The sequence below is a fragment of the Anser cygnoides genome, chromosome 8 (assembly GCF_040182565.1).
Source record: "Anser cygnoides isolate HZ-2024a breed goose chromosome 8, Taihu_goose_T2T_genome, whole genome shotgun sequence".
Taxonomy (NCBI): Eukaryota; Metazoa; Chordata; class Aves; order Anseriformes; family Anatidae; genus Anser; species Anser cygnoides.
The window spans coordinates 7,589,160-7,616,651 of NC_089880.1; the positions used below are offsets into that span (position 1 = coordinate 7,589,160).

General features: G+C 41.3%; 1 protein-coding gene and 1 long non-coding RNA gene across 3 annotated transcripts; one reads left to right on the top strand and one right to left on the bottom strand.

The window, feature by feature from the left end:
* The first annotated feature begins 6,481 nt into the window (after positions 1-6,481).
* Positions 6,482-17,864, top strand: ATP6V1G3 (ATPase H+ transporting V1 subunit G3). Its single transcript, XM_048067011.2, has 3 exons — positions 6,482-6,735; positions 14,121-14,221; positions 17,418-17,864. Exons 1-3 carry the CDS (start codon positions 6,654-6,656, stop codon positions 17,589-17,591), a joined length of 357 nt encoding a protein of 118 aa, XP_047922968.1. The 5' UTR covers positions 6,482-6,653; the 3' UTR covers positions 17,592-17,864.
* LOC106041958 (uncharacterized) lies at positions 8,037-13,669 on the bottom strand. Of its 2 annotated transcripts, XR_010833316.1 has the most exons (5): positions 12,412-13,669; positions 11,727-11,848; positions 10,968-11,080; positions 9,197-9,392; positions 8,037-9,080 (listed from the first exon to the last, which is right to left on the bottom strand). It is a non-coding gene; the product is annotated as an uncharacterized lncRNA (long non-coding RNA). The 2 variants fall into 2 exon arrangements; XR_007164515.2 differs by having other exon boundaries at positions 8,037-9,392; positions 12,412-13,666.
* Positions 17,865-27,492: the final 9,628 nt, after the last annotated feature.

Below are 27,492 nucleotides of genomic sequence, written 5' to 3' on the forward strand. Positions count from 1 at the left end.
AAATAATCTACACGTTGGCCTTTGGATCCACTGACGATGGCTTCCTTCTATGCACAAGGCCTCACAACCCATACACAATGCTCCTTTTCTGTAAGCTTGAAGCATTACCTCGTTCTAGTTTTCTGATTGCAGCTCCCATGTTTTTTTCTTCACAAATTCTGCCTTTGTATTTGCATCCTAAAAGATACTATTTGTAAAGTAACGTTTTAAAAAATGATCCTACTGGATTAGAAACAGACTGCTTAATGATGCATTGTGCCAGAGCCTAAAATATTCACCAGAATTGGATTGCAGAAAAAAATTGGATGTGATTTTTGCAGTGCCTGTCCTGAAAATACAAATGAAAAACACAAAACAAACAACAACCACCAAAAAAAAAACCACACACACAAAAAAACCCACCTTGTATCAGTAGTCTTAGATGCATGCCCTTACTAGTTAAAGCAGCAAAATTCCTCACTGCATTTTCCAGCAAGGAAAACAATGTGTGTCGCACGTAGACCTTTTGCGTTGCTCACATTTTTTACTTTCTGCACTCACCAGCATAAATCATCCAACTTTTAAAGAAGTCTGACACTGAGAGCCAGGACTTGTTCAACATGCTGTAACTGCTTAGTTTAGCTGAGCTCTGAAATTACTTGCAAGTGAAGTGTTTGGAAAGAAAAGCAAAACTAATGGTGATTTTTGACCTTTCCTCCAAGTCTGTAAAGGGGAAAAATGAAATACATAAAACATACAAAGACCCTCACCAGCAGAATTACTTTCTGTGAAGCAAAACTCAAACCCCTGTAAGTTACCACAGAACTGAAGAAAAAAAAAAAAATCAAGTTTACTGCACCATGCCTTGACGAGAATAGTCCTTTCCCCAAGATGAAGAACTGACTGACGTGCAAGACTTGCTATTCTCAAAGTCACATGAGAAATAAAAGACATGTAGAAGTACCAGAGACATGATGTAAAGTGGTGAATAGGCTAAAATTAGTTCTTTTTTTTTTTTTTTTATGAAGAGGCTGTAAGGTTTTATTATTATTATTAAACTGAAAACCTTGGAAAGCATGGAAAGGTGAAGAAATGGAGATTTTAAATCTAAACGTACAGACACATGCATGTGAACCTATATGTGTACCAGCATAACTGCAAGCATCCATTTCTCCTTTCAGGAACGCTAATTCAAAAGCAGGTGTTACAAAAATAAGGAGAAAAATACCACATCTCCCTCTTAAAAGTATCAGGAATAACATCAGGAAATTTTATGACTAGGCAATGTCTATTCTGGTTTTAAATACTGATTGCCAATATTCAGCATTTTTCCACCCCGGGTTTTGTGCCTTACCTTTCCAAATGTTCACTTGCTTTATGAAGACTAAAAATAAAGGCTTCTTTTTTTCCTATTGTAGTATTAATATTTTCACTTGAAGAATGGGAATTCTTCTTATTCCCTTTATTCATTTTCAGTTTAAACTGGTATTACTCAGAGCTGGAATGAAATAATGAGATGACTGAGTATAAAATTAAAGTTTTAGTCAAAGGTCAGCAAATTGGTTAAAAGTCCTTTGAGCTATATAAGAAGCAGCAGCATATAAGTACAGGACAGCAGATTATAAGTTCAGCTAGGCTGCAAGCAAAGCTGAATTATTTACTTTGTGATGTCTCTGTTGAGCTCAGTAAATCTAATTCTAGACAGCACTGAAATTTTCTGATATACTACAGTCACTTTCTTCAAGTGAATGTTGAGCTGTGACATGGATGCAAGTTGTTGGTTAGCCTACACAGTTAAAAATATACTTTCATGACCCCCCACTTCCCCTCTACTCCAAGCCTGCCTGCACAAGTGCACTGATGAGGCTGCAAACCTCTTTGGAAAAGCAGCAATGCTATAAAGTCATCAAGAGGATGTGGTAAGAGAAGAGGCATGCTCTGTGTGCCAAAGGGTGTTAAGAAAATAGTGGAGAACAGCACTAGGAAAGGGGGTGGGGGGAAGGGAGGAACACATGATTTGAAGCCAGGTCTGACTGGGAGTTATTTTTTTTCCTAGCAGCCTGCACGTTGCTGTGTTTTGGATTTGTGGCCAAACCAGTGTTGATAACACACCTAGCGCTTGCAGGGTGTCAAGGCTTCCTCTGCTGCTCACTCTGCCCCCACGAGGAGCCGGCTGAAGGGGGCAGGAGGCTGGGAGGGGACCCAGCTGGGACAGCAGGTCCAAAATGACCCAAGGGTACTTTATGCCATGTAACACAAGGCTCAGCAATGAGACTGGGGCACTGCTCTGTCCACAGTAGCCATTACTCTGAGGCTAGATGGCAATCACTCTGGTTGTGGGAGGTGGTGACTGATTTGTCTTTGCATCACCACGGTTTTGTACTTTGCCTTTTTTTTTTTTTTTCCTTGTGCCTCACTTTTTCAGCTGTCTTTACTTTGACCCACAAGTTTTCTCACTTTTGCTCTTTCAGTTCGCTCCCCCGTCCTGCTCTGAGGGAGTACCTAGCTGCTGGCTAGGGTGAATACACCATACACTGAGAATAGGAAGTAATCACCATCATATTGATAGTCAAGTTATAAATTAACCTGGACATTTTGAAGACTATACTTGCTTTAAAAAAAAAAAAAAAAAGCTCACTGTACCTGAATAATCACGTGACTAACAGAAAATGCAGACATTTCATTGTTCTCCTTGCAGTTAGAGAGATTTTTAGAAAAACTAATTAAATAGTTAACACTGTCATTCTCTGAATGCTGAACCAACTACAGAAGCAAGCATAATTACCCATATCTAGACTGCACAGGCCAAATTTAGGAAAAACTGTGAGCTGGTTTACAGGTGGATGCTCAACATAGGGTACGCAGGCTGCCATGGCAGCTGAAGCGGGGTCTGTGTCAATAGACTTGGCCAGCAGGCCAAGAGCTTGCCCAGACACTATGGCAGCAACCTGCTTCTGGCAGTACATTAATATTTATTCGTCTTTGCTTACCTATTTGCTCCCCTGCTGTTCAGGCCTCTGGGTGAGACTCAGGCTGCTGAAGTCAACTGCACTAACAGCAGAGCAAGAACGTCACTGTTAGAAACTGCTGTAGCGAGAATCCCAGGTTGCAGATATAACCACAACTTCCATACAAAGTTAAAAATTATTTTTCTTCAAATATAGTTGTCTAATTATGACAGAAAAGGGCACGATTTTGAGAGGCATATGATGGTCGCCAATGCATACAGTTTAAGTTATGCACAAAGTCTTTTAAAGTCTATTTGACATGAATGCTGACAGAAGCAGCAGACCTGCGTGCCATGGCAGAACTTAGTCCATTTGAAGGTGCTCCATTTTTAGAGGAGCAGTCCTCACTGCGGTGTAGGAAGCTACGTAGGTGTGCACAGTGCTTTTCCGTACTGAGGCCTTTCTCGAGCAACGAAACGAAAGGCACGCATGCTGACACACAAAAGCACCTGCGGCAGCTGTCCTGCCTGGCGCGCTGCTGATTTAACGCTTTCTCCTTGAACCAGCGTCGCTGCTTTGAAGCCGCAGCCTGAACAAAGCACACTGCTTAGTAGTCATAGCAGCTCTATTTGGAAATAATACTTTTTATAATTTAAAAAACGATTACAAAATATGCGTGCTTAGGGAAATACAGCCACAGAGACAACACATGGGAGACGTTCAGCTGAAACATGTTTCAGTGCAAGCTGCCTGCCCCCACCCTACATACAGGACAGCCTCTGCACACAAACCACAATAAAAGGAGGCCACAGGCCTCGACTGCTTCGACTGCTCGGTGGTAGATGCACTGAGAAGTTGTTACTTTCATGCTAAGTAAAGCTCAATCGGAACAACAGCAAGCGGCCTTTTTCCAAATAAAATAATATGAACTGCCTGGGGTGAATTACCCCACTGGCCCTGACCTCCCCACTGCAGGTGGAAGACAGCAGCTGCACGGCTCAGTCTAAACCAGAACCGCCTGACTTAAAGTGCCTCTGCTGGCTAAACTGAGGATGAGCAGGGGGCTCTCTGCAGGGCTCTCATCCTTTGCAAGACTCTTCATTTTCCAGCTCCGCAGTTTCACTCTGGGGGAGTGAGAATGGCAGAACTGAGCCTGTTCTCCCTTTCTGTTGGTGGCAATAACCAGAGAAGGCTCAGAAAACTCTGGGCAGGAGACAGGCGGATGAGATGCTGAGAAGGAAAGGGAGGCATCTTAGAAAACTCTCTGCCCTCTCTCCCTCTGCTAACACCTCTCCTCCCATCACCAGTCATCCCATCAGCTTCTCTTCTCTAATTAAATGAGTTCGGAGCTGACTTGGAAAGAAGGCCAGTGACTGCAGCACAGAAAAGTTACTCGTTTACTTGGGTGATGAAGTAGGAGTCTGTTTGGTCAGTCCGTAGCTTAACTTACTTTATTTTAATGAATTATCCTAGAAGTGGGATACACAGAGGTGCCATGTCAAAATAGCCTGACATCATCACCAGACAGGCTTCAAAATGAGTTCTAAGTGGCAGCATTTGTGTGGAGCCTAACAAACCTTGTATAAGCACCAGCCAAAGTAAACCATCTTCTTCCCCCGCGAGGAGACGTTCCAGTACTGCCGTGTCAGGAGCGATGCCAGGACGGCGTGCCACCGTGCGCTGCCCCAGCCCGCTTGCCCGGAGCCAAGAGCTGAAAACTGACTACAAGGCAAATTATAAACTGAGATTCTTTGATTCAGAAAAAAAAAAAAAAAGCATTGAAATACATGAATGTGACATCTGCAGCTCATACGATCTGCTTGAGAAATATATGAATTTTTGAACTGTGGAATAACTTAGTAATCAGTTCAAGGGTGTGCTATTTTTCCATAAAAATTCATCACAGAACTATTTTCTGTGAAATATTAAAATTAGCAGGTTGTAAATAACAAAATCTAGATCATTAATGAGGTCCAGGTAACATAATTACAGCATTGAGAACTGCTTGGAGGAATCAAAGTGTCTCACCCCGACACGTCCAGAGACTCTGAAACAGCCTAGTTTGCTAGCAGCTTTGGTACATTTCTTGGAGCACAGAGATTTGCCTGACAAGACCCTTTGCCTTGAATATACTTCTGATGTCTGTGACAAGCCTGACGACATCTCTGCTCTGCTTCCTATTAAATTTTGAAGTAACTTGCTTTCAAGTTCTGAGCCCAAATTTCCTGCCCCAAGTAAACCAAGTATCTTTTATTTTTTTTCTTTTTTTTACTTTCGTTTTCTACTTCTGCTTTTCTTTGCTGGTCAGAACACTTGGAGCTTAGCCCCAGCAGCACACCAGGCTTCCCAACCCTGTAGCTTGCACTTTTTCTGTACAACTGATCAGAACTTCCTTTTCTATTCCTAAATAAAATAAACTTGAAAGCTATGCATTAAAACCCGCTAAAAATAGTGCCATGTCTGCTCTCTTGCAGCTAGAGCCGATCTCTGATGTCAGTGCTAGACAGGGGGAGGCATCTCGCAGTTTCTGGATGAAGGAAGAAGCCTGGCAAGTAACGTGCTGTAAGAAATGAGCATCTTGCCGAGAGTGAGCCTGGCTGGAATTTGACTCCACAGTATCACGAATCAGAAAACAAACTAACTTCTCAAAGCCTTAGTACTACTCTTATTTGGCATGCAGCTGAAGGCAGTAATAGGGCAAGAGGTTTCTCCCCCCATTCTCCCTCAGGCCCGCAGCCACTAGGAGGAAAAAAGCCTTCGTAACAGCAATACGCGTTTCCTCACAAGGGGCAGGTAAGAGCCCTGCAGCAAGCAAACAGGACATCACAGATTGCTTGATCTGTTTTCATTCCAATTTTTGACATGTTCCCCTCCTGCGTAATGCCCAAAGTACCTTTGTCAGTGAGATTAGTTTGAATCCTAAAAATAAAACTATGATTGTGCTGCTCATTCGCAGTAGCACGCAAGACACATGCCCGCCCTAGGGAACAGGATGTGCACCTACAACCACACACACGCTTGTTTGACCGCTGCACATGTTAGTAGGGCTTGAGAGGAAGACCTAGACCAAGACCTGCACCATCCCGGAGCCTGGATCTTAGAGCTAACTCCCACGGCTATCCGCCACAGCACTCAGCTGTGCCGTGGAAGATTACAGCTTGGAGCACACCTCGTCCACCACACGCTTATTTAAACTGTAGTCCCTGATGGGAGAAAAAAAAAAAAAACCTTCAAGAAGTAACACCAAACAAAAGCCTACAACCAGTCCAGTGTGTTCAATCAAAACAATTCAGACTGCCTGAATCTGATTCTTCAGGTTATGGGAAGTTTTATTAAAAGCAAGTTTCAAGAAACAAAATTGTTTCCCCAGTTCCTCTCACAAGGTTAACCACATTCTGCTTCAGCATTAGAAGATTTTAAAAAATCCCAATAAAACTACAAGACACTTGGAGTGTTATTCTCCTCTTTCCCAAAGCGTTAATCGGACGCTTCGGTGACCCTGAGAAGGAGGGAGCGTCCCTGTAAGCCCAGCCACCGCATTTCTCCGGTTACACCAGCAGCCCTTTGTGCCCAGAAGCAATCCGGACAGAGCAGGCTGGTTTGGTGCAATCTGGAAGGCTGTTGTAATAACTGACAGACCGAAAACACAGGGAAGGGTTTGGCAGCTGTATAAAGCTCCCTCCGAGCTCCAGTCCCTGCAGAAGGGCACCAGCCCCAGCAACCAGCATGACCAGCCAGTCTCAAGGAATCCAGCAGCTTCTGCAGGCAGAAAAACGTGCCAAGGACAAGCTGGAGGAAGCCAAAAAAAGTAAGCATCTGGCCTGTTTTTACTGTATTTTTCTACTGTAAGCTCTTCAGAAATACAGTGGCTCATGGAAAAACAGCATTATTTCATCTGTACACAGCACAGATGGGCTGCTCCTATTCTTTCTTCTGTGCCACTATCCTCCCACTCGCATTAGTGCAGTGCCTTGACTGCAGTCAGGCATTTAACCAAGCCTGAAGGTGCATAGCATGCTTCAAATTGTGCACACGTGTGCTTGTGTGTGCGTGCATGCACGTGCCTCTTTACACTGAACAAGGTTTTCTTTGTTATATTCGTCCTGTCACCTAGATTTATTATTGCTTTTTCTCAATGCCAATAATGTCATTACATCCTTCTTTAGGCATTTAAACTAGAAATCTGCACACCTCTGGCTGCCAGCTCTGGAGAACCAGACTCCAAACTCTGTATTTCTCTTTACATAATATTTTCAGTGTTCCTCTTTACTTATGAAAACTAGTAACTTGCCTTTTAATCTCAGCTGGGCTTCAAGAAGAAATACATGGAAACAAATGGAGACTTCAGAGTAAAAATAATTAAAGTCTCACTACAATCCTAAGAAAAGTCAGTACTGTGGTCATTGCTATAAGTCTTATTACAAACAATAAGCAAACACTGAGCAATCAAATGTTAATTTTAAAACAATCACCTTTTTTGCTGAATGCCTAAATGCCCAGTGTAAAGTATGAATTTATTATTCTTGGGTATCTAAGCAAACATTTTTATTCTAGTCAAATATAAGCAAAAAGTAGTAACAACAAATAGTAAAAGGAAATTAACATCCCAATAAAATGGGAAAAAATGTAGTTGAATCTGCTAATAATCTAAATAAAAGAAATAATTCATCTGGCAGTCTTACTGTTATATATTTCATTCATTTTCTGCACTTATCTCTCATTGATTTAATACAAAATAGAGTCACCATAATGTCTCCTGAGCGTAGATACCGACCACACAAGTCAGTGGCCTGCATTAACCATGAAACGTTAACACTGTTTCATGGAGACATCTTGATTTAGAAACCAGCAGCAGGAAACAACATCATCCTCCAAACTCAACTAAAACGCATGAAGGTATCACGTGCTGCAAGAGACTATGGTGAAGGATTTTGTTTTTAAGGAAGAAATAGAAGCTAAAGAAAAATTATTTGTGTAGTTTGTATATCCCTTCTATGTACAGTCAGCATTGCTGTGTGCTCATTAATTGTATAACATGTTAATTTGTACAGCAGCACGCAGAAAATAAAGCAATACCCCTTTCCTAAGCATCCAGCCACTGCCTGCACTTTGTAGCCATGCAAAAGCAACAGAGAAAGAACATTTTCCTATCTTCATAAAACAGAAAGCTCACAAAAAGAGGGTGTTTGGGGGTGTTGCTCCTAGCTTGAAAGCAAGGAATTATGAGGGGGCAATTCAGCCCTTATGCAGCCAGCTGAGGTGCTCTCAGTAGGACATTGCCTCCCTTCTTATGTAGGGCAGAGGAAATGGATAGTTCCCCAGACCAAGAAGCAAGAAAGCATATGATCTGGGAAGGCACAGCCTCATGGAGGGAATGTGAGTTAGGTCTGAACAGGGACTGCAGAATCAGGCCTTTAGCTATGATAGCTTGATGAAGCTTACCTTATTTTATATTTTTTAATCCAAAACAGTCATTCAGCCTTTTCTGAAACAGACTTTAAAAGGTTTATAAATTAAGAAACCCCAAATGCAAAGTATGATAATGACACATAAATGATGACTGATAACGAGAGCATCTTGCTGAATCCAGGCACGAGCTCCAGGTGCACTTACTCTGCTCTGATGGCAAACCCACTCCCCTGTCACCACCTCAACCCTACACGCAGCACACATGATAAGCACAGGACTTCCTTCAGGTAACCTATCTCCCAGCCCCTGAGCCAGAAGCCTGAATTGAGCCATTGCCTGCGCCTACCAGTGTTGCAGTGCTGAGGTAGAAGTTACTCAGTAGCTACAGAAAACCAATTATTAAAAATTCTGTCATCAGTAAAAACAGAGTAAAAGTATTTCATCTGTATGACTTCCTTCTCTGTTCCTTGCCTCTGCTCTCACACATCAGACTGATCCCAGTGTACTGGCAGAAGTTTTCCTTGTCCTTCACTTCAGTCTTTCATGGTAGCGTCACTGCGCCACCTGACAGACCTAACTAAACCAGCATGGCTTAAATAACTTGGGACAGGGACTAAAGGGGTTCTTAGGGCCAAAGCCCGTTGTGCCAAGCTAGCATAATTTCAGCAGCCTCTTCCCCAGAGCGATTCTGCGGTTGTGTCAATGTAAGGTATTGCCTCGTTTGTTTCAGATTGAGCACAGAATCTAAAATAAAAGGAAATGCATTGCAATCCACTGTCATTGGTGAACCTGCACACACCGTTTGGACGAACGAGGCGAGGAAATGCTGCTTCACTCAGCAAACAGCAGCCCAGACCCACCTCGTACCAGTTCAGATCAGCAGCTCCTGCTCAGGGCTGGGCACACACAATTCTGGGCTGCAGGTGAAAGCGCTGAACCTGTCCAGCCTGCAGCACGCGGTCCTGCCCCGCCGAGCTGTAAGCATGACCTCCGCTGTCACTGCAAACAGCCCTTGAGCACCAGCGCTGTCCCACGGTGTCAGGTTATTCTATTTACCTTGTAACGTGAGAAGGAAGAAGAAAGGCAGGTCGTTTGTGGGACACAACCAGGAAAAGTCATTTTCAAGGAAATGTGATTACCAAAACTATCCTTATGCAAGACCTTCAGTGTTTACAGCTGATATTCACATAACCAGATCAAAAGGTAGCATGGACACGCCTAATACTGTATATAAACACATAATGGACCTAGTTACTGACACAAGCAGCTGTTGTAATGCAAAATCCACTTCGCACAACTGAAAAATGGACAATAGAACTCTATTTATATTCATAAAGTGAAGCGGAAGTATAGTGCTACAGCTCTTCTGTACACGCCTGTTCACACTTCTTGCTCAATGCCCTTTACCTGGCCTTGCAATATTCTTTACCATATCACTGGCTGATGTCATTTACACCTGACAATTTATTAATAGTTTGTTGGTAAATGCACATATGCAAGGCTGAAACTACCAAATTGATTAAACATGAACAAAAAGAGCCTGCAGTTCTCCATCCTTTTGTATACTGCACTGCTTTGTCTATCGTTTTTTCTTTAAGCATAATTTGGATCCCAGAAATAGCTTCACATTATCAGAGCCAAGATGTCAATTCCTGAAAATCCTTTTGGGTAAAACAAGGGAAACAAATGTATCGTGAACACTGGATTTAGCAAAACTCAGTTTCCTATAGATTTTTTATATTTTGGCTTGAATTTCTAATTGCTAATAAAAGTGAAAGTTCGGATGAAAACTTTCAGGAAGTCAGGTTAAAAAACAGCTATTAAACAAAGTAAGATATTAAAAAAAAAAAAAGAATTGCATCAATTACATCCATCACGCTCACTTGGATAACATCCAGGACACATTTCATCTAGCAAAAAAGCTATACATGCACTGATCAGCTGTTTCTATTGTATTTTCATTAAAATTGCAAACGTCTGCCCAAAATGAACATTCCTAAATCTCATTTAGCAATTTAGTACTCTTAAAAACAACAGAAATGGTCCTATTTAAAGAAAATGTCATTAAATTTTGACAACTTACGCATATGACATTAATTCTGTGCAGAAATTTAGCTAGAAACCTAGATGTTCTGTTTGAAAACAGAAAGCCAGTTTTAGCAACTCAGTTCTGGGAAAGTAAGATAACTTCGTGTTTAAGCAAATTAGAATGCAAAATTTTCAGAAATATTTTCTTTCTTTTGCAGGACCTTAAAAAAATAGTAACAAAACTGATCATTTTGAACTTAACCTGAGCTAGTTCCTTAACATCACAGCAGTACCTACAAAGAATATTACCTTTCTCCATGCTAATAATGCTTTCCCACAGGTTAGATAAGACAATATCTAGTACAGCACTGGCTTGCTCCAGAGAGTAAAATGATTAAGATTAAGCCAATTTGACGTGATTCCTAGAAGCCTCCTGACTGTCCCCTTCCCTCCCGCTCAGCTACCATACCCATGGACAGGAAACCTGAGCAGCACAGCTGATTTGCTGCTCCCCATCTTCAAGCACAGGAAGAAAAGACAAGCAGGCAATAGTGATCCTAGCCCTTGGGGCAAAAGTCTCCTCAAACTTGGAGTTTTCCGCACCTCTTCTTTTTAATCCTGGAGTAAATCTCTCAGGGTCACATTGTTTTGTCCATCCTCCTGTACTTCTAGCCCTCTTTTTGTATGATCTTGGCTGAATTTCAGTGCTCTGCTACCTGTAAGGATATAAGCTTTAATTTCAGCTCAGCTCTTTGATACAGAGAATCCTGTCCAGAAGATCAGTAAGACTTTGAAAAGGCAATCCCTTATTGCACAACTAAGTTAGCAGACAAGTGGTTAATAACAGACTGATTAATTAATTTTGGTTTGCCTCTAGTGAAACAGCAGGTTAAGCTCTAGTTTCTGCTTAACTTAATCAGGTGCAGCATATGCACTGTCGCATATGTTGGCAGTTGCTGATTCTGTCCACAACGTTGTTGAACTAGCAGTAATTTACTCACAGCTTTTCCACTTAATTAAATAGGAAGCAGCAGGTTCCTGCTGTGCCAATCCTAAAGGCATCGTGGAAAAAAAGAAATGGCTGCCACCCTACAGTGACACCCTATGTATTGTGCTTACTCCAGTGCACTGTCAAGATCTGACACGTATGTGTATGTATACTTTTTGTTCACTAGCTACTTTGTGAGAGGCAGATGAACTGTTGTTTTACAGTTAATCTCTTTCTATTGTGTGCATTTTAAATGGACTTATTTATCTATCCTGTGGCCAAATATGCAACATATTTACTACAGATGGACCCCCAGATGGAATTTGAAATTAAAATCCCACTGATTTTGAAATAATGTAATTTGCTATAGAGACCTAGTTCTTCAGATGGTGAAATTGGCAGAGCTTGATTGTAGTCACTCCCTCCAATTACAGCTCCAGAGAATCTCCTCCCAGCTCCTTCTCTCAAGGAAAACTCTATAAAAGGCCAGTCAGCTCTAAATTTGGAGATGAGAACAAGAACAACTTCAAAACACGAACCTAAACATAGTTTTAAACTTTGCTGTCCAGACTGACGTCAGGCATTTACATGTATCAGTCAGTTCATGCATACTGGTCCCAAGACTTCATACAGCAAGAGACAGAAGCTGAGGGAATCAGCTTTTATCAAACAAATACAAACTTTGGGAAGGTGTGTGCTAGGTTTCAACCTGCATCACTGCCCCCTGTACAAATCAGATTGCCTTGGTGGCAGGAGAACTCTGAGATAAGCAATAAACTACACAAAAGAACACTCCCTACTGATGAACTGTCAGAAAATCTGTTGAGCTCCCTACCATACTCCTCCTTGCTGTAAAATGCCGTTACACGATCACCTCTCACTTCTCCTCAGGTTCCACAATCAGTACAGCCACAAGAGTCAATGGGCCAGGAATCAACGCTTCTAATGGAAATCCGTGTTTCAGGCATCCCTCAGCTTCTGCTCACTGATCTGCAAATAATAGCTTTAGAAGGGGCCTCCAGCTGGGCAAAAAACTTACTGCAGGATCAGGAATTTTACCTGGGATTTTGCTGAATCACAGAGGTATCACCAGCAATCGTCTTCCTCAAAGATTTGGCTTTGCTGTTGTGCCCCGCCTGGGGAAGCAGAATACCCCACGTCACACCTGATAAGGCTTCAGAAGCCCAGTACAGGTGTAGCCAATCTGATATAGCAGCATGGAAAAACAAATCAGAAATACTAATGCTCCTCTCCCTAGCTTAGTTGGAGAATAACGTTTAGGATTTCAGAAAAGGTACTGTTTTTAACAACTTTCTGAAAGTATTGATATTGCTCAGTGACATCAAGTAAGTGGTTCCAATAAATAAATTAACAGATAAATATCAGGGTGTTTCATGCACCAAATTGAGGTGCCTTTTTCAGTTGTCCAGTCTTCACGCTCTCATTCTGGTGATGTCCTAATTTACACAACTAAGCAATAGCTTTTTTAGCCTCTGGAGCCCTTTCCCCTGGTGAGGGAGCAGGCATATCCTCTCTTGCTCCCAAAGTTCAGGTTGTACAGAGGAAAGAGACCAACAACACAAATCAGCATCAGCCCAGCAGCCTCAAATATAACGTATCAACATTCAACACAAGGGTTTTTACAGTTTGTGACTTTTTCCTCACAAAGTAGCAGAGCCCTGTGAAGATCCACATGACTTTATCGAGTTTTTATAAAGCACGCAGACAGGCTTATCACCGTGAGGTTGTTACGGCATGTTCAGCACTTGCTTTGCGTAAGAACTTCAGTATTGCATGCCCATCAATCCTTCTGCTTTTATCCTTTGCGTAACATCCCTGCGAGACCCAGGATGTACCTGGGCCTGGCCCTGCAATGATTTACATGGGTTTAATTTTACATACCCTTAGGATTTTACCTAAGACAAAGTAACTATTATCAGTGCACAAAATTAAGTTTGCAAACACAAGCCTTTCCAGAAAGAAGAGTCTAGTTTCCACTACAGCCTAAAATGCCACTTCCATAAGGATGCAAGATCACCATCCTTTTTAAAAATAAAATTATATATATATATATAATCACTTTCAGATTTTCTACACATTAGTAGAAATAATACCATCAGCTTCCTTTTCCTCTTAATCATTCACCTCTGCGTTTAGCAGATGTTAGGGAAACAGGGTGGGGGAGAAGAGGACAGAGCCTGAAGGTTGCAACTCAGTTTGATAGTGGTTAAGATGTACCTCGCAGCATGCTGGAAATCTGCCAGCTCTAAACAGCATCCAGTTGGTGCGGGATGAAGGGATCCTGGCAGCCAATCAATACAGAAAAACTTACAGAATAAAGTCTTTTCCAATCACTGACAACTAAAATCTGTTATCTGGCTGCTACTATTGCTGATGAAGGAAAGATAGATATTTATTTAAACACAAAGCTGTGATAAAAAAAAAAAAAATCATTTCTGTTATAAGGAAATGCATAGTTGCAAAAAGACTTCTGTTGTTAGCAAACCAACACACTTTTCATTTTGATGCCCAGGGAGCTGGGCTCAGAAGATGGGTGCTGGTGAGACTGGCTCTCACGCACAAAGTGCCCTACTAGCTCACTTTGCCCCTTCAGACAATTCCAGGCAAACAGCACTGCTGTTCACTTTGCTCACAACTTTGACCAGGAAACTTCTACACCAGGTAGAAATACCTCTGATATTGAGAGATTCACCTCTTGGGATGAAGTGACACCTGTGAAGTAAATCCGTGTTTCTCCCCTCCATTAGGAAAGGGAAAGAGGCTGAAGCAGGCCAAAGAAGAAGCCATTGCTGAGATAGACCACTACCGGCTGCAGAGGGAGAAGGAATTTAGGAATAAGCAAACAAATGTAAGTAAGAAACTTGCATGGGCTTTTGCAGTGTCAATATGCTGACTAGTAAAACAAATTGTTTCAAACAGCATTACCTGGACACTTCCACAAACTAACCTGACCACACTGATTGAACCCAGCTGTCACACAGGCATCTCCTGTGACGTGCATATGCTTCATTTTGACTTTTTCACTGGTGTGGAATGCATTTGTACCTGGTACTGTGGATTTTAACACTAAAATTGTCTAGATTCTGTATTTGGTTCACGCTTGCCCTTTTGAAGACATTAACTCCCTCAAGTAAAATGCCTTCAGGTTCTCCTTCAATTCCAGACAGATCTCGATTCTGCCCTGAAACTGGAGGTTGAAATAAGGTGGATGTTTCAGTAATAGTGATGATTTAAAATCCTTCTTTCTATTTCTGTTCCACTTTAGCTTTTTGTCTGCATACAACACTGCACCTTTGATGAACAGAAATCATGCAAGCTTTTCATATCTTCATAGTAAAAGTGGTCTGGATAATATTTTCGTATCTGAATTGCAGTTCATTTTATACATTTATGCCATCTTGCTGTCTTCCCTAGTATTTTCATGAAGATTCACAAACCATTCTCTTTTACTTGGTGACCTCCCTCTTACATTTTTGTTCTTGTGTTGTTTTGATTTTTTCTGCTTTTTTTTTTTTCTTTGCAAAGGCAAGAAAACTACATGTGCAAAAACAGAAAAGAAAAGAAAAGCCAAGGAGGCCAAATGAACACTGCTTTATAAACCTGCTATTTCAGTCACACTTCACATAAAACATTCTCCAGCAGAGATCATAAGCCTTAAGGATATACATACACCGTCTCCAACAAACACTGTCAGCCACCAGACACACCATCACACTGCCAGGCCAGGTGGTGTTGTCTCAAATGTACAATATCATATTTTTACTGATACTAAAATAAAGTAAAAATACGCCTACAATTTATTCACCTTTTCAGTCAAAACGAACTTCTTGCTTTAGGTCTGGAATAGCAGAAGAGAAAAAAGCCTTTCTTTGGTGCAAATTCAATTTTTTCATCACAAACAATCAAAGCTGCAAGAAAAGGCCATTGTTTGTCAACTGAGTGCAGTACACAAGCAGGCCAGAGCACATATTGCTCCTCAAACGACAGTATGCTGCTATCTGTACCGATCACTGCAGTCCTCCCTCATGTTCCCTGACCCCATTATGTCGAACATTTATCTACCCCAGACAAATGTCATCATTATTAACCTGCGCCTGGAAGGCAGGCATGAGTTCCAGCTAAGCCAGTGAAGTCTGATACCCACTTCACTTTGCTGGTTCAGGTATTCAGACACAAATACATGTTACTTCTCTTCTTTCTGTGTTGCCATATCCTTACTGGGGTAATTTCTCTCATACCATGAGAAGTTCCACTTCAGTCCAGAACGAACAATGGCAACAAAAAATAATGATTAATTTGAGGTTAGAGACAGCTAGAAAGATTTTTTTTTAACATATAAAATTTAAACCCAGAGCTCAAGCTGATTTTGATAGTGCTCATAGTGTTTGTATTTGGGGTCCGAGGTCACTGAACTCTGGAGATGTGAACCCTGGCTCTGAATTTGTGGTTTGTGTATGTGTAATGTTTTGCCAACTTTGGAATGACACTAACATAAGACCAGTATAGGCAAGATAAGGGACAGACCTTCAAGGTCAGCAGAAATCACAGACTAAGCAGAACGTTGCCTGTATGCTGACAAGAAAAAGATCTTCAAAATCAGAAGCAGAAAAAAGAATAAATAAATAAATAAAGAAGAGTAAGAATCATCAATCTCAGATTACAGTATTAGCATGGACCAGGAGAGCAAGTTCCCAGTCTACAGAGGATCTTCTTCAAATTAGAATAATCTCCTTGAGGTTTTGCGAAAGTATTTAGTAGCTGGATAACACGCAACCATCTGGGATCTCTAGAAAGTTATTTTGCCCAATGGAAAAAAAATCAACTTCATAAATCCAGTTTAAGCTGTGCAATCTTTCCCACATGAGACCCTTACAACTTGTCGAAAAGCTAAAATAAAATGCCAGCTAAAAATAGTTACTATAGAAAACAATCTTCTTTTCCCAGTGTTTACTATTGTGTCTACATCCTGTATATCTTCCAAATCGTAAAATAGTTTGCATCTGGAGTGCAGACAAACTTCATACTACATTTGCAGGTACAGATAATTGCAAAGGTGATTTGTGCAAAAGGAGATCTTCGTTCAGCTGCTTTTCCTTCTGTCAAGGACTAAGTTGGGCTGAAATCACATGGAAAATAAAGCTAATGACCCCTCCCTTTGTCTGTGGTCAGCCTCTAGGTACCCCACTACCACCACAGGTTAGTTCAGCTGCTAGTCCATGCCAGAAAACTGTGGCAGCAATAAGAAGAATACGTTATTTATTCCTTTCTTACTTTGTGTGCAGAAACGTCTTCTGCTCTCCTCCGTGGAATTCTCTAGCTGAAAACAAATTTCTCTCTTGCTATCTGAAGGACTTTTCCACAAGGGAAGAATGCAAGGGATGTTGGAGCAGTGGGGGAGGAAGGAACAAAGCCATGGATTTGGAACGTGTGCATCTGTTTATAACATAACCTTGCTAAAATGTTCAGCGAGTCTAGAGTCAATTAAATTCTAAGCGAATGTCCTGATATTAACTGTGCCAGAAGCTGTCTGGTATTTTGCCAGATAAGAAAATGTAACATTAAAAGACCTTGTCTGAGGCCTGTTGAGGGTTATACATCAGTAGCTGCTGAAGACTCTTCAAATACTCTGAAACTCTAATTATACATTTTCAGGAAGGCTTTCCCATGTTTTGCTCCTTAGCGGTGCTCACATTTATTCTCAGTGAGGCCAAATGAAGCACACTAGTGCTAAAACTTAGTTGACTAGTCATTAAAATAGAAAACAAATTAAAATAAATGGTATAAAAGACAAAACATGTACAACGTTGTTCCCACAGTGAGCTAGGAAACTTGCATTTCATGGGGAGATACCCATTGCTAATGAGCATATGAAAGAGTTCCCTTGAATCCTGTTTTTATGTGTACGGTTCAACCTAGATCATACCCTTACTGTTAGAAAACACTGTGACATGTTTGCATTATGTTTATGCTAGATGATAAAGAGAAGTACAATAAACACAGCCATATACAATGCCTTTTTTGCTTAGAGGGCTTCTGCTTTTCAGGTAATGGGCTCCCAAGGTAACCTCTCTGCTAAAATAGAAGAGCAAACAACAGAAACCATCCAAAAACTCACCAGCAGCTACCACAAGAACAAGGAGAGCATGATGAAAAAGCTTTTGAACATGATATACGACATCAACCCTGAAGTCCACCCAAACTTCCGACATGCAGCTTAAGATCAGCTATGTGCTGGAGAAACATGTTTGTAAAAAGTTGGCTTCTTTCTTGATAACCATAGATATTTCCTCCTTTATTGTGTCTGTATTTGTGAGAGAAAGAACACTAAAGCCAAAAGTGCACAGTTCCAGAAAGGTTTTTGATGTGACAAGAATTATACAGGGTTTCACAAGCATTTGTTGGAATATTGTTTTTTCCTGGTGGTAGCTAAGCCCCTGTCATTTGAACGGGGGCAAGTCAATAACTGCAGAATAAACGATTATTTGACACCAGCAGCTTTTCAGTGGGAGTCTTTCTTTCTTTTTCTCATATAATATGTTCTGTACTAGATGTGTTGTTGCATAAAATCTGTTTATCCCAATCTTTAGTGTACTCCTAGTCATGTGAAATAGAACTCCACAAAAATAAGAAATAAAGCATTTCTGTTTTCCATGTGACACATGGAGCAGCCAGATTATGGAATATATAGGAACTGTCACTTTTGGTCAGAAAGAAGAGGTCAGAACACTGTCAACTGTTTAACCCTAATTTAAAGCAATATATAGCTGACTTGTACAGAATCACGTTCAAAAGCCATACTCCAAGTATCATCCTATTGTTTAAATACATCACAAGCTTTATATGGCTTTTTTAAGGCTGAAAAATGAGAACAGGAGTAATCATTATTTATAACATTGCCTTGGTTCAAGGTGCACTCTAGCATGCCCATCATTATCTATTCAGTTACACCAAAAGCACAGGAATCCAGTGGCTCAAGCTTCACCACTGCTACACTACCTTAATCCACAAGAAGTTGATGGAATTCAGGTCACTCAGGGCACTTCTGTTACCCAAAGCAACCTCAACCTTCAGTAGTAATTCCCTCCACAATGGCACAGATTTCCCTTGGAATAAATACTTCTGAGGTTAAGAAAATATAATATGATCTGGTTGCTTCCAAGGGGAAGCCTGTTAAATCTGACGGAAGGCTGACGGGAGGCACTGATGAAGGGGGGGGGGGGGGGGGGAGGTTAAAGAACCTGCACCATGAACCTCGTTAATGCCTCGTCTTCACTACAGAATTATACTGAATTAGCAAACAAGCTTGAGAAACTGCAATGACTAGCAAACAATAGCCATGATTTTCAGTCCACATAGACACAGACAAATCATTTCAATTTCACAGCAGCTAGTCATAGGCAATCTCCTGTTCCAGAGAGGTTTACACAGCTGACATGCTGTCATGTGTAAAATGACCATAAAGCTGTAGTCAACTTAATGTCAGCAAACATGACTCCTCAAGGCTGTGCCTGATGCTACACAGTCTCAAAGCCCTGATTGTTACTGTCTCCTGTGCTTGATTATATTCTCTGGAGACACAAGGATGTGGAGGAATGGGAAAGAGACTAGAAATCCTATTGACATCAGCTGAAAGGCTCATTTCTTTAGGAGTGCTTTGAATCATGTTGTGATAGGGTTTGATTTACTGAGGGGATGAAGGAACCCCAGTCCCAGGGCCGGCACCCTTCTGCATCGCGCAGTGCAGCTGGGGCTGCCCAGGCACACACGCCTCTGACTTGCGTTGTGGCTGCAGACCCAGCGTAGTGGTCAACTGTGAAGCATATATTTTCTGTGAACTTAAACGAACACTATAAAAAGTGAACATGTTTAAAGGAATAAGCTGAAACACAGCCTGAACTCCATACCAGGGGAGTATTCTCCACACAAAGGGAATACTCAGTATAAGAAAAAAGGCTTAGGTTTGACTTCTCAGCGGTTACTGACAAATACTCAGATTTTGCAAAACTGAAAGAAGTTATTGACTGGGAAACTGATTCAAATTTTGGCTATGACGAACCAAGGACTGAGGAAGAAGAGAGAATTTCTTTGAAAAGTTAAAGTTTGAGGTGTGGAATCAATGACTGTAGTTATCAAGATGCATTATCTTTAACATAATTAGATAGCAGTACTTTCTGCTTTTCTTTATGGTGGAAATCTAATATGAAAACTCCTCCAGTGGCTAGAAAGCAGGCCCAAGGCCCTACAGTGGTTCTCAAAGGGGACATCACTAGATAGCAAAGAAATTACATTCCTTTGATACCTTCCCCTCTCCCTGCTTTACACAGTGGTACCAGCATTTTGGAAGCAGGAAGAGTTATTTCTTAAACAAATTCTCAGTTGTTTCTTCTTCTCTTCCCAGACACTTAGCAGTCAGTCCAGCAAGGTCCTCTGTTAGCACCCTTCAAGGCGGGCACCGACGTCTCTCAAGCACTCCTTGCAGTGACCACGACTGCTCCACTTGCCCTCTGCGCTACCTCAGCGCCCCTTCTGCCAGTTATCACTTATCTGTGACACCCTCCCTTTCTCTCAGTCTTGCCAAAACCTGTCCTTCGTTGCCAATTGCTTCTTGTGTGAAGCTTCTGTCCTCCTTTCAGGGCTGCTTTTTACCTGTCTGGTCCTAGAGGCCACACGCATTTCTTATTTACATCTCTAAAGCACGCTGTCCCTCGCAGGCAGAACTAGGCCGCGACTGTCGGCCTAGCCACTTACTTCAGCGCCAGCTCTCACACAGCTACACTGCGAGTGCTGCAGTGACCTACCTGCAGCTTGCTACCCTCCGTGTACCCGCGATAAAATTGTTTGATGTTGAGAGAGAAATCTGAGAGCTTTGAGCACTCTGTGCATTTGCTCTTCCTACATTCATTCCTACTTCTGGATGGGGATAGGGTGGTTGTAGTGCCACTTTTAGCTGTGCAGAGGTAAAAGGCCAAGTTAGACTTCGTGTAAGTTGGCAAGATACTTTTTTTTTTTTTGATGAAGAGTGTAAAGTACCAGCTGCATCAATAGAATATTGAGGTGCCAAGAAAATGTCTGCTGAGTTTACAAGTGCGCAAAATATCTTGTATGCAACATTCAAGCATTCAGGATAATGGTAAACAATCGTTCCACTCCAAAGAAAAAGAAAATATAGAAGCAAAGAGGTTTAATTTAACAATGCTCTTAAATGCATTAAAAATAAGCAAACATCCCTACCATCAATACTTTCTCTGTCAGGATGCCAGGAATGCATTTTTCCTGGTACTACTTACTTATCAGTGAAGATGAAAAATCTCAAAATGATCAGAAATGGGATGAGCTTAACTAAACAGCCACAAGCCCAAGCATTTCCTGGAAACTTCTCCCTGTCTCTCAGTTTAGTTGAAAATGCTGTGAGACCACTGTCACTGGGGGCTCTGCCAGCTTCCAGAGCTGTAAGAAAAGTCTCCCAGCAGTAGGGCTACCGGCAGCCTGCAGGAATACATCTCTGGGCAGGCCCATGAGGTTCGTTTTGCTCTCTCCACCAAACAGGGCAACCATCACTATATGCACAAGTGGTGGGGTACAAGAACAATGCATGACCCTCACAGCAACATGCTCTGCAATTAGAATAAGCTCTTCAACATGCTCCTTCTTGGTGCATAAGAAGCCCTACCTGTCTCACCTGTGCTTCAGACCTAGGACAAATAGTCATAATTTTTTGGGTAGCAATGGATCACTAGCTAAGCAGACAGCCTTCTTCATTGAGGAGAGGTGGGAATTGATTATATTAAGCTTTACATGAGATAAGCGCTGTACTCGCATTTGTATCTAGTCCTGGCCATCAGCAGAGCACTATCTTGTCACGTCACCAAAGCACTGAGGCAGCAGGCAGCTACGATCTGAACCAGGCAAAGATTTTGGGGGTGCCAGCAGCAATTGCAGCCCAATTCTGTCCCAGGAACCCACCACAGGCATGTGTTGATTAAGTAGGAAGCATGAATGCTATGTAATATTATGTGATTCTTTAATATATACAATGCATATACTTCAAAATGATTTTCTCCAGCTCGTCACAGGAAAAGAGGAAATGCCTGCTACAGAATACACCAGTGTCATATATTCCTGCCAAGTTCACAGCCGCCTGTCCCTCACAGATTTGATTATTCCTCATTTTATGGTAGAATAAGGCACTTCAAACTCTGAGTCTTCCCTGAGGAATGTTAACGCTTGTTAGAAGTACATGACCCAACCAGTATTACTACAAAACACTTGGAAAATGTTACATTGGAGGACTATTAATGCACTCCATTGCACTTACAGGACATGACTGCATGTGGAAAATCTGATGACTTGCAAGCCTATTAACTTACTGCGATTCCTCATTGCTTTTATGAAAGATATGCCACAACAGAATTACCTGACCCAGGGTGATTCCTGAAAGTCCCCTTTTGCCCAAAATATTTGATTTATTTACAAGCACATCATATTCCAAACTGCTACCAAATTTCCATACCGCTTTTGGAAACACAGAAATTTTGAGTAGAGCTGTGCTCCAAAGGAAACTAGTTTGGTTAAAATTAAATATCATGCCAGAAAACTGATCTCAATAGTTAGCATTAAATAAACTCTGATTAAAAAAAAATAAAATACAGTATTTAGAATTCAATTCATTTTTAACAAACCAAATAACACTAGTATAAAACAAATCAGCAAGGTTGTCTAATTTGTATAGCCTGCTCTTTACAGTCTACATAAATATTTATTTTACAATCCTATGGCACTGATTGTAGGAAATAGATTGATACATAAAAAACAGAAGCAGTTATATAAGATAAGTATAGCTGAACTATGCACGTGTCACCTTGGTAAATAGATTCAGCATTTTGTGGCAGTCTTCTTTCCATTCACACTTACCTGAGAGAAACTAAAAAATACCTGTGCAATCCCAGGGATGATAGAAGGATAATTCATACTCATGCTTAAAATTAAGCCAAGATGACATGTGGTGGCAGCTCAGGGACAAGAGCAGAAGCAAGACCTCCCAGCAAGGAGAGGCTGGCAGGGCACCACAGGGCTGGAAGTTGCTCCTACCATGAGCCCTGGCCCATGGCCCCTTCCTCTGCTCCTGGTCCTGGCCATGGCATCATGGCTCTCCCATCCCAGAATCGTGCACCGTGACCCTGCAGTCACTGCAGGAGCTGCCTTATACCCACTTCATACCCCTGCATGAGGGAGATGTATTTTGCCTCCTCCTAGTGGTTTCCCAGCAGTTAGCAGCAGTAAAGAATGTTTAATAAATGAAATAGTTGCCTTACATCAGATTAACACTTCTTAAACAACATATCTTCTAACATCAGTTTCAAGGAGAAAAAATAGCAGAGCTTCCTATTAACACTTAACTGCTCTGTCTGCATGGGCAATGGAAAATGTTTCTTGCAGCACAGGCTGCCAAACCTATTCAGCTTATTTCCCTGAATGGGTTTTCCATTCAGCTCTAGAGTAAGTAAATTATCATTCAGCACTTTTCTCTTTTCAAACAATTTTTATTCCACATCTTTTGTTGAACATCCTTTGGAGTTGCCCGCAAACATGACATTAATACAACAATTTGCTCCAAGAGAAATAGTTTGCAGAACCTTCACGTTTTGTGAAGTACTCCAATCCAAACTACCAACACAATGTTTATTTACAGATACATATGTATCTACACACAAATATGTCCTATACATATCCATTGTATTTTTAAAAGTTATTTTACATTTTAAAAAGCAATATTCATTTTCCAGTTTCAATATTTGATCATAATTATTTATCTGCCATGAAAAAACCAACCAAACAAAACCTACTTTCCTGCCTGTGTCAAATTCAAGCTTGGATAATTCACCAGTTTCAATTTAAACAGTGCTAGTAATAGCTCATATTCACCACCTTGGTTCGTGGATCTGACCTAAGAGAACGCTTTCCAAAGCAATTGCAGGTTTCCTGGCAATACTCCTTCCAAACTTTTGGATACATAGAACTGTTGTGAGAAAATCAGCTTAGACTCGATTGCCAACTACTGTGAATCAGCGCAAGTCAGATTATGCCAAGGGAGCAGCAATCGACCCAATTTTGTGATAATTTCTGAGCTCTGCATCAGCATATACCTCAGGCACTTCCTAGTCTCTGTTGTTCCGTAACGTCCCTGCACTTCTACTGCTCCTTTGATACTATTTCTCATCTCAGAACCACCTCAGCAAGAAAAACACCTTATGACAGAGAGAGCTGCTAGACTAACAAGAATCAAGACAACATCCATAGTCACCATTTTCATCGGGCTTGTGTGCAGTCATTTTGACTCCTGAAACAGCACACTGTCAACAAAACTGGCAATAGAGTACAACAGAGAATAAAACAGAATTTCAAAGCCGGAGTGTGTCTCAATAAAACTGGCATTTGCCGAGAAAACTTTCCATGATTTTTTTTCCAATCAGCTCTAGCTTTAAATTATGATGCTATATTTTGTTCAAATGAGAACAACTTTAGGAAGCAGAAGTTATTCTAAAACACTCCCCAGGATACTGGCTGTTTCAACATAACAAATTGATATGACCATGGTCAATGTGACATGAAAACTTGTAGCAGAAATTCAATAATTCCATAGTATAACATGGTGCTTTAAAAATGTGACTCGCTTCTTTGAGATGCGACTTGCTCAAGCACTAAGACCAATATTTATACTCTTTGGTGGCTAAGAAAGATGTCATTCTGGAGAAAATATGTTCTACACAGAAACATGTGGACTTGTCAGCAAACACTGAATGCAGTCATATATACTAATATGTTATTAATTACTTTGTAGATAGTAAAAATGAGTCCCTGATACGCTTCACAGTGAAAATATCTTTCCTTTCCTTGAAATGGTGAGCAACACTCGTATCCTACACACAAGCACACACTACAGCTTTCCCCAAAATCTTGTGTAGCTTTTAAATTAAACTAGAGACTCATTCTCTAATATCAGCTGGAAAAGGATGAGATTAGACGTGCTCTAGTCAAGGCAGCATGTAATTAAAATTCAAAGCATTAACAAAAACTGTACTATGCTGTTTATAGTTGAGATGCAGGCATAAAGTTTAATGAGCCTCTTTGTTTTCTCACCCCCCTGCGACTTGTTCCAGCTCTTAACTATTCCTATGCCTTGTAAAGTTCAGGTCCATGAGAGGTGAGGATCAGTTTGAAGGTGCATGTAACATAACAAGCGTGTCTGAGTTTATGTTACAACGCCTTGCTTCCGCTTTGCTGCTCTTGTGAGGCTGGAGTCTTGCAGAGTACTAACAGCAACAAAGTTCAGAAGTCAACCAATAAATTGGCACTGAAGCAGTTACAAATGTTTGCACAGCAAAAACATTAGTAGTACATACACAAGCATTTGCTGACCTTACAGGCTACTGCTGGAGTTCTGACTTCAGCATGTCTATGAAAGAGCTGGGAATTGAAAAAGCATCTTAACAGAGACCTAGCAACTAAAGGAAGCACACTCCAATGGCATGGGCTGGTAACGGGTCCAGTTCTTGACTTAAAACCTCAGGCTAATGTGCCAGATAAATCGCTAGAGATGCGATATCCAGATCCTCTGCGCTGCAGTGGCTTTCACCAACCACTGCAGTGCTCTGTATTTTTTGTGGATTTTTTCTAATACATTCATGAGGCAGAGAAGGCCTGTTATCCAACAATCACACAGAGGTGCTGCCATGCCTGAAGGGCATGAAATCATCTCTCCGTAACCCTTGATACTAAGTTCGTCTGCCTTTCACGGGATCACTGCTGAACGTACATGTACCTACCACACCAGGGAAATATAGATGCCAAAGCAATATCACCAATAAACTTATAATCATCTTATTCTATTTAACTTCATGCTGAAAGGCTGGAAATATTAACTGACATCACATTGATCTGGAAAAGATATATAATTGATGTATGTTTTCATTAATTTTGGTTTTATATTCATGTTTCCCTACACAAATTTGTCCAGTAACAGAATATAACATGGTAATTGTATTAATTATTTGACAATATCTACAAAACTATTCCATTGTTCAGGCGGAAATCTGATCTGCGGTGTTCCTGTCTGGTACAGATCAATGTTATTTTTTATTAATTTAAGTTTCAAATTATTTTTCCAAAGGAGGAGGGGGATTAGAAAATTACTTTCCTCTTCATCTCATTTTTTCTTCACTATTCTTTTTTTCTACCTGGCACAGACACAGATCCTTCTAAGCTATTTCCCTTTTATCTCCTCATCTTCCCTTTTGGTCTTTTTTGCTCTTAGCCACTCATCCCTTTTTCATTTCCATCTCCTCCTGGTGCCCACTCCTGTTCTCTTACTGATGAAAGAAATATTTTTGGTTTCAGCCATCTTACAAACACACACAACTTCTCAAATATCGCTCTGCCTGCCTCCAATTAACCACTTCATCCTTCTTTTATCACTGCAGAGGATCTCGGTAAGCTTATTCACTGCTTTCCATTCATTTCCTTCAATGCATTCTGGAAACCCTTCAACCTGTATTCACTCTTTGCCTTCCACTTCTGTCATTCTAATCCCCACTAGCATCCTCATCCTCCAACCTCATCAGTGTCAGCACAGTCACTATATGTTATTATTACTATTTCCCTGGGTCTCTCTCTGCTTCTCTACCTGTTCCTACCTCATTCTTCCAGTAATCCCCAAGCCTCTTGCAGTGTTCAGTATAGACAGATCCCAGGACCCCCACTCCTGATTTCCTCTCCTCCTGTGTATCATCCCAGGGTACTGCATATGGAAAAGGAAAACAGATTCACAGTGATCTCGGATCTATACTGCACCTCAGCATTACCTCCCTACATCAGCTTAGATCCCCCCGCCCAAACAAAACTTCACTCTGTGCCTCAAACTCATCCTTGCTCCGGCTCACGCTCAGTGTAGCTAAAACAAAGCTCTCCTCTGCATCCCTTCCCAACTCCACGCTTGGCCACCCCTTGCTAACAGCCATGTGGCTTCTCATTCCTCCCTGCTTCTTGCACTCATTTAGCCTGGGCATGTCTGCAAGTCCCGATGCTCAAGTAGTCTTTAAACCAGGTGCTTCCTCTACATAATTAGAAGAATTGTCCTGTGTTGCTCCTCAATCACAGCAGCGATCTCTTTTTTTTTGTAGCCACTAATGCCATTGTGAAGAATGAAAAAAATGAAAATGTAAAATCCCCCAAACTTTCCTTGTCTCTTACGTTCATCCAGCCAACATTTTCTCTCACATCAATCTGCTTTTCTTTGCTTCTAAGGTGCATCCTAATTTATTCCCACCATAGCCTCCATAATTTATGAATAAAGCTTCCATTACCCTCTAATTAGTTTTCCAAACCAGCATGTTCATGCTTTCTCCTAGACCACTCCTTTCTCTTACTGGAATTCTTTACACTACATTGCTTTGTTTTACTCTGAAAAAGCTTTATTTTGCCACAAATCCTAACAAAAGAACATGGCAACCATAAAACAAATTGTGTTATGAGACTACTGACTATCATATTACCCAATAACATCACAATAATTTGTTTCTGTCTCATATCCCCATTTATCTGCTGTCACACTGCGCTACAGCTGGCAAAGTCCTGCTGATGGGAGCCGTCATCTCCTCCAACCTCAGCCCCGAGTCCCACCCTCAGTGCCAACCTGGCCCAGACCCCGGTGCCCAGGAGTTACCAGGCACAAAGCATTACCATTACACAGCTCCTGGTGGTGTTGTGCCAAGCTCTAGACAAACTGAAGAACAGTTATCCCTGCCTTGAGCTGTTTTTCAAGTGTGGTTTACGTTTGGGTGCCGAGGAATACATTTAGAGCATTAGCCACTGCTACAAGTGTGAAGCCGACTTTCCTGAAGTATCATGCAGCCATTGTTTACAACCTGTTTTTGGGAACACAGCTGTAACACATTGCTTGCAGCTTGAACAAAGCCTTTGCTAAACCCAAGTGAGGCTGCAAAGGCCGAGCCATTGCATTAGCCTTTCCACATCTAGAAGCAGTAGGTAGTTCTGCCCTGTCTCTATTAGGTTTGATTGAAAGAATATTCCTTGTGTTTATCCCTGCAGTGGGATTAAAAAGGC